This window comes from Tyto alba, unplaced genomic scaffold, assembly GCF_018691265.1.
Source record: "Tyto alba isolate M040663 unplaced genomic scaffold, T.alba_DEE_v4.0 Super-Scaffold_17, whole genome shotgun sequence".
NCBI classification, from domain to species: domain Eukaryota; kingdom Metazoa; phylum Chordata; class Aves; order Strigiformes; family Tytonidae; genus Tyto; species Tyto alba.
This window is the reverse complement of record NW_024881279.1, coordinates 19,678,955-19,692,466: the sequence shown is the minus strand read 5'-3', so window position 1 is coordinate 19,692,466 and position 13,512 is coordinate 19,678,955. Positions and strand designations below refer to the sequence as shown.

Sequence of the window (13,512 nt, the reverse complement as noted above, 5' to 3'; positions counted from 1 at the left end):
CTTAGCATTAGAGCAGTGCACCATATTTAAAAATAACAGATCAGCTTTGACGATTGAAACACATTGCTTTCATGAAAAACTTAATTCAGTATGGTGTAAAACTTTATTTTTAACATTAAGCAAGGAGCCATTCAATAAAGTTGAAGTACAGTTCAAACCTGAAGGGATAAAAGAATTCTTGAGATGGGGACCATTCACCAGAAAGCAACGATAGAGTACTACACAAGTAAAACCAAATCTCAGTCACTGACACAATTCTTGCTAAAGATTTGCTTGGGGCTCCAACAGAATTCTTTCAGTCTTTCTCAAGATCAATTGATCTCATCTTACTGACATTCTCTTTATAACATCTATATTATGACTGTCCCCTACAGTTAAGGTGAATTAACTGCTGCTTCTTCAGAAATGCATCTTACTTTCCCTCTTCCCTATTTAAAATGCAGAAAAGCCAAGTAATGTGAGAAATACAGTGGAAGCCACATAAATGAGTAACTGTCAAAAGAACAGAACTATTAAAAGAATAAATCTTGTGTACCCAGCTGTGAAATATAACACAATATAGCAGATCCCAGCTAAATGTTTGAAATAAAAAATTGAAATGCAAAGTAACCTAAAATTGTTTAATGAACATAGCTGTTAAAATATTAACTCCTTGCATGCCAAAACTCAAAAGTATACACGGTAGGAAACCTGCTCAGATGAACAACACATTAATAAATTATCTATCTATCCATCTATCTCTCCATCTAGCCAATCAGCCACAAGTTAAGCTCAAGAGCTTTCATGTGTAAGATATAATGACCCGCCAATTTTTGCACAAGCTCTTTAATTTCAGATGTTGAGGTTTACAGCAAATATTTACCTTTGAGGTGTGCTGAAGCTGGTCTCCCACATACGTTTTACGGAACTGATCCAAGAACCACAGAATTGCCAGTTCTACTTTTTCATTACTACACTGTGGTAACTGGGCATCCATCAAAGATATCAGCTGAAAAACTCTTAATGACAGAAAAAAAAACATTTTCAGGAAGAATTCTCAAATTAAATGATATTGTCACAGCTAATTTCTTGAGGAACTCATCAGCCATTTTTTGCTGGCCTAAGTTATGATTTTGTTTTGTTTAGATGCTTATTATGCTAATTGACCACTATTAAGTATCAACATAATGCTTTTCTAATTACTTTGTCACTTTAAATTTTCTCACATACATATGCTATACTGTGGTGAGTCTGTAAAATGTTTTTTTCCTAGAGCATCAACTCCATGATGAAAGAAACACATTTGAGAAGCATGGGTCTCAAACTGCAAGTGCAAGATAAGAGCTCTTCAAGTTCCCTGGAAATTGAAACTATTGTACTTGGAAACAAGTTTACATATGCAGTATATAATGCACTGCCTGCCTCACTTCTCACTTGTCTCTCCTAAAACATCTGAACAAACATGTATTTCCTGACCTAACTCCTTACTTGGTATATATCTCCATACTAACAGGACTGATTTCAAAGAATCAATTTCAGCCTGCCAGGTAAGAAAATCTAATACTTTTTTTTTTTTTTTTTAAAAAAGGACTATTCCTTTATTTAATTTCCCATGTTCTTCTTCTACCTATCCCTTGAAATCCTAATTCCCTAGCAATTCAAAAAATTATTCTCACCTTTTGCCAATTCAGAAATATATAGTCACTGCATTAGAAGTCAGTAGCTACTTCATCTTTAAACCTGTATATTAAAACCTCTCACTTTTAATAAAAACATAGTGGAAGACTGGTAACACCACAGAGCCCCAGGGTAGATTAGGAAGGCAAGAAACAAGGGAGAAAATGTAAAGCTTTTTATCCAACTCTAAGTTGTATGCCCTTTTTCATGTGTTAGCTAGTGGATGAAAATAATGGGATCAAATATGCATGCCAATTTTATCATACTTCTGCATGAAAACAAGGATTAAAGAACTGTTTGCCACAAGGTCACAACAATCCCTAGCTCACCCCCTGCCCTAAAACTTGAAGAAAGAACACTCTAGCACGCAGATTTTTAAATCTAGAGCCTTCTTTTTCATTCCAAGCTCTAATCTAAGAATAAGTCTAAATTTTCAGTGGCTGACCAGTAGTTACTCTGCACCTCTTCACCCACTATATTTACTGTAAATGAAGTAGTGCAGAAAACAATAGCCATAAATCACAACCAATAAAATAAACACTTACATACAAGTATAATGACCAAATGAAAACATGTATCTACATGGACATATCTAAACACTGCTTATAGGAAGAGACATATTTGCCTTTAACCCTATTTCCTTCCTCTGAAACATAGTTTTGAAATGATTAGCCATGAATGGTGTCAATCTACAGAAAGTCAGTACATTCCTTGAGTACCCACCAAAGAACTGGATGAAAACTGACACATTTAAATTCAAAACATCTGCTACAAGTCACTAAAAATTCCCATCAAAATAAAGAATTCAAACCAAGCAATACTTACCGACAGGATAACTCTCCATCCATGGCATCGTGTTCATCAGTACTAGTGTATGTTAATCGTCCACCCACAAAAGTACCCACAAAATAGACGAGCCATGCCAGACGTCCTAACATCAAAAAACAAGAACAGTTACTGATTATAAACCATTATGCTAGCACAAGACACTTCCATAAGGTATCAGTAGTTCTATATGGAAGCAGACTGCAGAATGCTGTTAAGAGAATGGTTAGGTTTCTCTCCTTACCAGATTTAAAACCTACTCGGACAAATAAACTAACAAAAATTTCTGAGCAGAACTGGCAGATAAACTAGAACAGCCTACTAACCTGGACATGGTTCTAAAGAAAACACAAAAGATTTAACCTAAAATACAAAAAATTAAGCAAACTCAGCCTGATGAGATTAGATATACAATTATTCTAGTATCCTCACTTGCCTGCCACAAGTTACTTCAAGGCGTGGAACAATTTTATCTACAGTGGGGCTGTTACATCTACTTATAGCATTGGGAAGTATTTGAGACTCACTAAACTCTACTTGTTTCTTAGTTCTATTTCAAATAAAGAATTCTTTGTAACATTGAACTACTATCTGAAGTGATTTGCAGATAAGAAAACATTTATGTCCTAAGTCAGACATTCTTCATGAAAAGTTTGTGACCTATCACACAGTTTTGAAAGTCTCTGTGGACTGTTTTCTAAAAGGGTTTGAAAGACAGAGCTCATCCACTCAAGCCATGCTGTCATGCCTTCTGATTTTCCAGTTTATTTAGCTGCCTGTTTCCACTAAAGCACTTACAGGATCCACTGGCAAAGTCCTTATCAAGTAAAGTACAATATAAGGATCATAATTTCTGTAAAGAGAAGGTTCCATAGAGAACTCCTTGAGTTTGTGTATGTACTATATTTTGTACAGACTTTCAAATACTGAAATCCTGCTTTACAAATATGGAACTCTTCAGTTTACAAACACTGAACTCAAGGGAATTCTTTTGGCTTTCCTCTGCTGGAAAATCATTGCCATGTTGCAAAACCTGGATTATTTTAACCTCTCTGGCACATCACAGTAGAATATCTTTAGATTTGATCTACTGATACCTACTCAACTCACATAGATTCCTGCTTCAGCTTTTTATGCTGTTAATCCACAGTAAGTAATGGCATCCTCTCTCAGGAAAGATGCAGTATTTTCCCTTAAAGTAAGATCAAAACTAAGACCTGAATAGCACAGTAACATATAGACCTGTTAAAACTTCAGGATACCACTAAAGGTTTCTTCCTCAACTGAAATGCACTGAGACTACAGGACAGTAAAGCTACTTTCAGACTCCATCTTCATTCGGCAAAATATACTGTGTAATAAATGAACATGAATTGGTTGAAATAACAACACAAAGACAACTTGGAAGAGTTTCCATTTAAGTTAAATCAAGTTACAAACAAGGCTTCTCAGTGAGATATTTACATGACCTACAAGATGTCTTGCCCTCATTACTAGGATTTTACGAAGTGACAACAGCATAACTTACAAGAGTGAAGACAATACCCTGATGAATAGTGTCTTCCAAACTCACTCTGCAGTTTAACATAAAGGATAAACTACAGAAACAAATGAGGTCATGTTATGACTGTAAAACAAGATTTTATTTTGAATATTTTTATGTACATATCAAGAGATGCACAGTATGTACCAAAAGTCTTGAGGTTTTATTTCATGTTTATTTCAAATCTCTGATAAACTAGTCTTCATCTACATAATATTAAACTTCACTTCATTTCCCTAGTGTTTAGCATTGATGTATTTTGAAAACCCAGAACTGAGAGAGCACTGAATGGAATAACATGCAGATGATTTCAACACAAGTACAGGAAAGCATTCAGGTTTACCTTAAATCTCAGTCTTACTTAAAAAAACAAACAAACAAACAAACAAAAAAAAACCAACAACAACAACAAAAAAAAAAAACCAAACAAAAAACCCCCCACACAAATATGTAATATAGTCTGAAATCTGCAACAGAAAACACTTTGTGACAGAGAACAAGTGTTGACTTTTGAGACAAGATACATGAAGAAGACTTCTAAATATCTTTTCATACTGTTCCTGTTCTGTTTCTAATAATCTGTGAGGACAGTATTGGCTGCCCAACAACCAACATATTTCCATGTTTCAAGACCCGTGCTTCTTCACGAACAGGACACTTCCAAGGAAAACTCCACCAGACACACTACACGTTGCAGTACAAACGGCTGCTAATTTTGGACACTAAGAGATTGCACCATCATTAGCAAAACACCAAGGACCTGAAATGTCTAGGCGAACAGGCATTGCTCAAATGAATTTAACATTAACATCTACTGAAAAATGGCCATTTGAAGATGGTATCAAAAAGCAATTGTGAAGTGGTACTAGCTGGTTCAAAGAGCAGAGCCACCACTTTGGGAAACAGTCTTTTTAAAAATAAAAACCCGTCTTCCTTTTTACAAATTCCAGTAGTTCATTTTTAAGTACATAGTTATTTTTCTGATCATAGCCCTCTTAGCACAATGCCAATGAATAGGTATGACTTCCTTCCCTCTTTCATACCTTCAGTATTGAAAATTTTCAGTGCTTTTGCTTTTGCAATTACTGAGGCAGACAACATCTTTTCTTTTAGAAAATAATTATTGCTGTAATAATCTGTAATTATGGTTTATAACAGCAATAATCCCAAAGAAATCAGTCATTATCATAGATCACAAGTAATCATTAACTACTGTTAATGACCCATTTCTTGGGGATTATTGTTTTAGTAAACCATGACCGCATCACTATTGATACAGAGAGCAAGACAGTATAATAAAATGAGATCTTAATATTGCATTAACTTATTTTGTAACATTAAAAGCCATTAAACATCTAAATTTAACTATGTATATCTAGGGGATATAACAGTTATTGTTCAATATGAGCACAAATGTTTAGTTTGCAGAAAAGCAACCCAATATTTAAACTGCATCAAATGTTTTCTAATGCATAACGGCAGTCCCCAGAGCACTGACACTGAAAGACTCCAGCTGATTGTTTCCCTTTGGCCCCCCATGACTGGGGAACGAAGTATAAATTCAGAGTGCAGCTGGTCAATGAAATCAGGTCATTAATGAAAGTTCTCCCCCCAAAAAGTCGACAGATGCATGGAAGAAAGTAGAATTAATAAAAAAGAGAAGTAGGAGGTCTTATATAATTAGTGAAAAAACGGCTCCTACATAGAATAAAATCAGCATATTCAAACTCAACAAAAGAACAGCAAAATAAATCACAAACATCTAACAGCATGCAAAGAAATAGCTGTATTATGCAGTAACCTGTCTCACCTTTTCAAAATAACACCATTTATCCATGTAAAGATGCAACAGCCATAAGATAACTATATTAGGAAAGAGCCAGTAGTTATAAAGACAATTTAAGTGAGACACAGAGAGGACCAAAATAGCCATAAGAAAAAAACAAATAAACAAACTACTTATTTTTACAACTTACAGTACAATATATAACTTGAGTTTCTTGAAAATTAGGTAATTCATCTTAACAGGGCTGTATAAAATAGATTGTTTTAACGTTACATTAATCTTTGCAGACAGATAAATGCAGCAAGAACAAAAGTTAACATCTTAATTTTCAAAAAATGTTCAAGTTGCAGCTGGTTCCCATGAGGGCACCTGAGGCACTAAAATGTTGATTTTCAGAAATCAAAAGTTCTTACTGCTCTCATACCTATATTTAAAGATGTAACAAGATGTTAAAACAAACACACCAGCTGCCAATGTATCCTATTTAGTACAAAGACAACTAGAGAAAATGTGGTACAAGGTGACTTGGATCATTAATTCCTAGTTTGAGAAAAGGTCTAGTTACATCTGCCATAAGATCACCACATCAACATATATAGTTATTGGCACATAAAACACAGTCTAAAAATTAAATTAAATACCAACCTTCCTGAACTGTGATTTCTAATGGATTCCTACTAGAAGAGTGCAATAGTTTTTGGTAGTTTTGTGCATTTTGGTCAAACAACGGTACAAGCAGTGTACAGGTCTTTTCGTATTCACACCTGCTAACTGTGCACAGTTGCTCCAGCTGTTGGAAAACTGTAGCTGTATCATCCAGCGGATCTTCTAAGCCATCTCTGGAATAAAGATAAAAAGTAACCACTTAGTCACTGCTACTTAAAAGCTGTTTTCCCATCCAGATCTTGTACCACTGTCACTGAAGTGCTGAACTATAAAAGCGTTAGCAGCTGGTGAATACAACAGACAGACATAAGATCTCCTCTTATTTACATACATCCTCAAACACATCCACACAAATACAGAATAGTATTATATTTGTGCCTTCCTGTTAACATATTTTAACGAGAGGAGATGAGGTCGGCAGTATGAACACAAATGTAAATCCTGAAGAACTAAGGTCCACTGTGCCTGAATAGAATATTAACAAGCAGCATCTTTCTCAGAGGATGATGGGAGGAAATAATGGAATACTTAGGAGAAATGAATTTTGCATATTCATCAAATTAAGCACAAGACCATGAGATAGGAAAGCCAACAAGCAAGCTTCAGTAAAATTTCACGCAACTACTTTATAAATCTTTATTTTATTCTGCTTTAAACAAGCTGTGACCCTACAGAATGCCTGTAACAAAGAGACCAATAGCTCTTGCCATAAAGTGTTAACTACACTCATTACACAAACCACAATAGGAAAGGTTTATTCATCAGAAGGTTACCCTTTTGTTGCACAGGCAATAAAATATCTACAGATAAAGATAACATCCAAAAACCTAACGGTGCTAACCTCCAACCTTTGAAAGACACACAGCAGCTGAAAATCCTGATGTTCAATGTGGGCTGATACAGACCTCTTCTCAGGTATTTACAAGTATTTGAAATAAAAGTTCTCTTTCTAGTTTGTAGAAAAGCATCTTCTTGTAGAAGAATCATTAGTTCCTCACTCACCCTTACTCAAAAGGGAGAATAGCTATTCAAACCCCCTAATAGGGCAAAAGTGACTTTCCTTCCACTGTTCCAAGCTACTTCTTTCTGTCTGAAGGACCAGCTGGATGGCTCCTGAGTGGACGGTGGTATTATCAACTATATTGGTTTGTAAGAAAAACAGTCATTCCAGAAACCAAGATTTGATCGCAAAGATATCGACCTCCTTGGAGCAAATGGAAGAAGTCTTATGACGTCAGCTCCCAGACATCCCATGTTTCTCAAAAATGGTCTGGACATTTGATATTAAAGTCTACTATTGACATTGCTGTCTACGGAAATGCCATGATTGAGGAACTTCATCATATAAGACAACAAGATAATACAACAGTTGTATACAAATCACTTAGAGCTAAGAAGAGATAGATGCCAACAGCATTACCAAGACTATCTGAAGAATGAAACAGACTGCTAGAAGAGAAGATTGGTACTTTCCTCATCTTCTCCCTCTTGGCTTTTTTCACAGACTAGAAATCTTACCCCTCTACAACATAACAAGATTATCCAGAAGAATCTCTTATCACTGACAAAGAAAAAATTTGAAATTTCAAGGCTAATGGTGATGCTGATGAAGACAACAACACATTTCAGCAGAGCTGGTCATGCCAGATGTTTTGACACAGAAGCTCAGCCCTAATGAGCACTTCAAGTCTGGAAGCTGATATGGAATGTACCACTCAGCAGAGAAGAAAGCTGAGACATGAAGGTTCAACCCTCAGATTCCATTGCAGATAAGCCAAACAGAGAAGACAACTTAAAAATGCCAAAAGAAGTGTAGGCTGGTTGAGAGAAGGCCCAGGAAAACTGACTGCACCTGCAATCAGCTGCTTGTCTTTCCCTGTCCTATTACTTCTTGCTCCCGAGATAATGATAGAGAAGGTCACGATTTTGAACAATTAGGAAGTCAGCTTTTAACATATCTCTGGTGATAATAACAAGGCAAAATACACCACCTATATCTTAGTCACTAAACAGTAAGATGACACATTACAGAATTTGCAGACATGACACTTTGGCTAAGCTGAGATAAAAGGACAACAACGGTGAAGGTGAATGCACTTCCTCACTTAAACTGAACAGATGACATCATCTAAGTCATGTAAAATTGAAAAGGAAAAGCAGATGTGGCTTGTTCTGCAGTACCGCAGTCTGACAGGAGATCCTACCAGCAGGAATTCATAAAAGCCCTTGCAGAAAATTACATCTTTCCAGCAATCTAAACACTTTTTTTTCTTATTTGTTTTATTATAGTGTGGACTATACTGGCCAGCTTCAATCTTGCCAGTCTCTAGCTTCTTCTATTTGGTCTCGTGTGGGGGGTTCATTCTGCTTTCCCCCTGGAAAGTGACTCATTAAGAATACATATCACAGCTGAACAATACAGTTGATTTAGATAGTCCTAAAAAAAGAAAAGGGGGTGGAGGGGTGGGGGGAGAGAGGGAGTAGGCTTTTTTTCAAAACACAAAGGCTCATGAGAGGAAAAACAATTAGAATTTACATTTTATTTTGGCCTGGATTTAATAAGCAAAAGGAGGAAAATTATATCTGCCAATTAAGATAATCCAAAGAAATCACCACAATAATCAGAACCAGTGTACTTAGATTTTATACATAACCAAAATACAATATGCCAACAAGTCAGACAATAAAACATCCCATATTACAGTTTTAAAGTTGCAATTACAAATTTACCTTATAACTACAGGAACACATTCCAGTCTAGAAGTAATATAAGCTTTTGTTATCTCAGGTGCATATGTATCTAAGAGGTGGGGTTCTGCCGTTTTCACAAAAGGTACAGATGCTACCATTCTTTGCCACAGAGTTAGCAAATAATGAACACTATTTGGAGCAAACTCCCAGTGCTATAAGAAAAAAAAAAAAACATACTTCTGTTAAAGCATCCCAATGTGAATTTTAGTTGTGAAACATGATGCTTTTATCTTAAGTAGTCTTACTCATTCACATAACTACTGAAGGACCTAGTCAGAACTGAGTTTTCCTATGGCACACATTATAGAGTAGATCCAGAATTACTCTAGGTGCTCTTGCCTCCTTCAAGTGAAATCCACAATCTGAAACTCAGAGCTAGGCCCAGATTCTTATACAGTGCCTGGTAAGAATTAAGTGCTATAAAAGGTCCACTCAAAAATCCTAAGTGTTGGGTGTGAAACTGTCTAGAGCCACCTAACGGGAAACATAAAAGAACAGAAATGCATCTCAACTTTCTTTTCCAAGCTTATGGAGCTTCCATTGGTAACTTAGGAATTCAAAAGTCAAAATTTTCTCTTAAAGTTCACTATCTTCAGCTGTTATTCTGAAGACAAGAGAAAGACTCTGGAGGAAATACTAAAATAACGATTGTAGTATTACCCAAACAGTGTGCATGCCTTTATCTTGGCGTATTTCAAACATGAATCTATAAAATTTTTAACACTCTGAGAATCTTGATCCTGTGATATGCATCCTTCAAATACAAATGTGGGTCCCTCAAAAAATTAGACATTATTCCACATAGCTTCTGAATCCAGCTCAGATGGGAACTTTGTACTCAGCAGCTCAACACACAGGCAACTCTGTGTGTGTACATATACATGCACAAAAGCAGAGCTCAAGAACCTAGCCAGTGTAAGCACTTCAAAGTTTACATGGGAGCATAGGTGTAAGTATTTTAGGGTTGGAGAAAGGGTTTAGTTTGCTGGATTTTTTTTGAGGGTGAGGACTAAGGCTGGAGGATTAACATCCATCTATCTCCTAATTCAGTTGTCATTTTCTTCTTTGAATCTGGTCCCATTACAAAACTTCATAGGAGGAGTGGGAACCAGTTCCAGAGAATTTAGAAATCTGAGTTACATCACTGACAAAATATATTTTTACGTAAAGACAAGCCTCACCACCGCCTCAAAAAACACCCAACACACAGAGCCACAATCAGTCATCTTTGTCATTCAAGAGTTGAAGAGAACACTTCTGTATATATTCTTACCTGTAGGCTAGTAATAGTAAAATTTGCTATAAGTTGGATGACTTCTGGGTAATCTTTCACCATTACCAGCTCTCCTAGTTGATAGTTTGTCTTTAGCCGAGCCAAAAAACGACAGAACTCATGGTAATTACCCGGATCAGATAAACCCTAAATTTGAAGAAGCAAATTTTTAAAAGTTAGCTGCTTAATCTAATAGAAATTTTATGAGCATTATTGTTAACTGGGCTCATAATTATGAGCATTATTGTTAATTTTATTTGCATAGAAGTTTTGCTTTGCTTTGAATAGAAAATCAAAGCAAACATGTCTGGCTTAAAGTGATTTTGATGGATTCAGTAGATTAATGAAGACTGTAACTGAAAAAACAAATTCACAGTTGTTTTAGCATTTCAAATAAATAAAATAAAAAATAAAGAAATACCTGTGGATTTTCAAGTATTTGTTTCACTCCTTTGATTAGATTACTGAGATATTTGGCACGTTCTGGATTGCTGAATAAAGATCTCCTTATAGAAGCAAACTGAACTAAACAAGAAAGTGCCTGAAAAATTAAAAAAAAAGAGTAAATTTTAAAAAAGTTTAAACTTCCAGAATAATAATCTCTTAATGTTTGAAACAATCCAACCTACTGTGTCTGTAGTACGTTCTGTGACTGAAGATTATTTCTGCAGCAATGCCTATACCATCATTAAACACAAATATGGCTCAGTTTTAAAATTCCATTTTACAACAACTTCTGATTTCATTAAAATAATTAGGTGGATGTTTTCTATGTGGTTGAGTAATGCTGACTTGGGGGAGAAAGGATTTCAATGCTTTCTGATTCAGCAATGAAAACTGGGGCTGAAGTTCAATGAAGAGACATTGTGACTAGGCACTGAGCCAGGGGACTCATAACATGCTAATGCACAGAATAAAACAGGGTATTTTGGATAAAGTATACTTGTAAAAAGATTATTGTCGTAATTACATGAGCGTAAATCACTAGGTGTCACTTACTAACTGAGACAGCATTGGAGGAAGGGAATGATACAAATCAAAAAACAGGTCCAAGGTCTCTGGCTCCAGGAAGACTACGGAAGAAGATAAGTTGGTTTTATCACTCTCTACAAGCAATAATTAAGTATCTTTATTTTAATAGAATCATCTTGGGTTTTTTTTTAAAAAAAGTGAGATATCACTGTAGTTGAGAATAAACTATGAATTGATGCATTATTTCATTTTACAATATTAAACAAAGCACTACTCTCTTTTTATCACATTTAATATAACCTAGAGCTCACAAAGAATATTTCCCTTAAACTGCAGATGATGCAATACTTTCTAATTTGCTTACAGAATGCTGTTCTGTACATCTATTGATGTAGGTAAACTGATTTCTTCAGGTTACTACAGTAGTACACTAAGACAAGAAAGGTTCCAGATACTAAGGATTATTTCAGTCTGCAAGCTTTTAACAAAAGTCCCCCAGACTATCCTGAAGTACAGACTGATAAACAGAAAAAAATTCCTTAAACACTGAGTTACCAATACACTGTAGAATCACATCAAGTGAACAATAACACTACCCTGTTTTATGAAGGGGTAACAATAAAGTAGAAAAAGTTCGCCAATAATTCGTGATTAAGTAATACCATAAATTATATAACATTTTGAAGTTGTCCCATTTATGAGCATTATTTTGTATGAAGACTTGTGCAACATAAAGCATCACACTGCAAAGGTTAATTTCCTTAGGCACTCTACGTTTAATGGCTCAAGGGAGATCCTTCCATGGGCAATTTAAAGTATCTAAACTAAAATCTTTGGAAAACCTATCCCCTTCCTAGGGGGTCGTGGGAAATTACTATCACTTGCTCAAATTCAGCCTTTTGTCAGTATTGCCCTGCTTGTCATATATTATTGCTCTTCGTCCCACATACTGTGACTAGACAACCATCTGTACATTAAAGGAGAAGGAATGGAGTTATGCATAGAAACTGGTGAAGAATAGTGTAATTGAAATAAGGGGGAATATCAAACACTACAGACTGTTGTGCTATACAGGCAAGTCAGATTTAAACCTCTAATCTCAGGTATGGGAAACGATGTAGCTGCTGTAGCTAGATGCATCAGACTTATTTATTTTGCCCAGGAGCAGGATAAATTAGCCTACAAGGAGCTCCATGCTGCTAAACTGCATCCATTACCCAAGGTAATTTCATTAAATCTAGCTTGGACACTGTATTGGGTTTGTGAGGCCAGGTTTTGGTAGCAGGGGGGCTGCAGGGGTGGCTTCTGTGGGAAGCTGCTAGAAGCTTCCCCCATGTCCGACAGAGCCAACGCCAGCCGGCTCCAAGACAAACCCACCGCTGGCCAAGGCCATCAGCGACAGCGCCTCTGTGATAACGTGTTTAAGATGGGGGGAAAAGAGAAAACTGCACTACTTTAGCTGGAGAGAAGAGTGAGAATATGTGAGAGAAACAACTGTGATAGAACCAAGGTCAGTGAAGGAGGGGAGGAGCAGATTCCCCTGCAGCCCGTGGTGAAGGCGATGGTGAGGCAGGCTGTGCCCTGCAGCCCGTGGGGGTTCGTGGTGGAGCAGATCCCCACCTGCAGCCCGTGGGGGACCCCACGCTGGAGCAGGGGAAGAGTGTGAGGAGACCTTCCCCTGAGGAGGAAAGAGCAGCAGAGACAATGGAGGATGAACTGACCACAACCCTCATTCCCCATCCCCCTGGTAGCAGGGGAGGTAGAGAAAATCAAGAGTGGAGTTGAACACAGAAAGAAGGGAGGGATGGGGGGAAGGTGCTTTAAGATTTGGTTTTAGCCCTCATAACTCTACTCTGATTTTGGCTGGTAATAAACTAATTTTTCTGAGTTGAGTCTGTTTTGCCCGTGATGGTAATTGCTGAGTGATCTCCCTGTCCTTATCCCAACCCACGAGCCTTTCATTATCTTTTCTTTCTCCTGTCCAGCTGAGGAGGGGAGTGATAGAGCAGCTTTGGTGGGACCTGGAACCCAGCCAGGGTC

General features: G+C 36.7%; 1 protein-coding gene across 4 annotated transcripts in view; it reads right to left on the bottom strand.

The window, feature by feature from the left end:
• The window catches only part of RANBP17 (RAN binding protein 17), a 162,817-nt gene that overhangs the window by 135,080 nt on the left and 14,225 nt on the right, over positions 1 to 13,512 (bottom strand). For all 4 annotated transcript variants that reach the window (XM_042790059.1, XM_042790060.1, XM_032992712.2 and 1 more), the window contains 7 exons: positions 11,500 to 11,573; positions 10,922 to 11,041; positions 10,501 to 10,647; positions 9,207 to 9,379; positions 6,456 to 6,649; positions 2,482 to 2,587; positions 863 to 998 (listed from right to left, as the gene is read on the bottom strand). In XM_042790059.1, the coding sequence (XP_042645993.1) occupies positions 863 to 998; positions 2,482 to 2,587; positions 6,456 to 6,649; positions 9,207 to 9,379; positions 10,501 to 10,647; positions 10,922 to 11,041; positions 11,500 to 11,573 (950 nt within the window). The remainder of the gene's footprint in view (positions 1 to 862; positions 999 to 2,481; positions 2,588 to 6,455; positions 6,650 to 9,206; positions 9,380 to 10,500; positions 10,648 to 10,921; positions 11,042 to 11,499; positions 11,574 to 13,512) is intronic.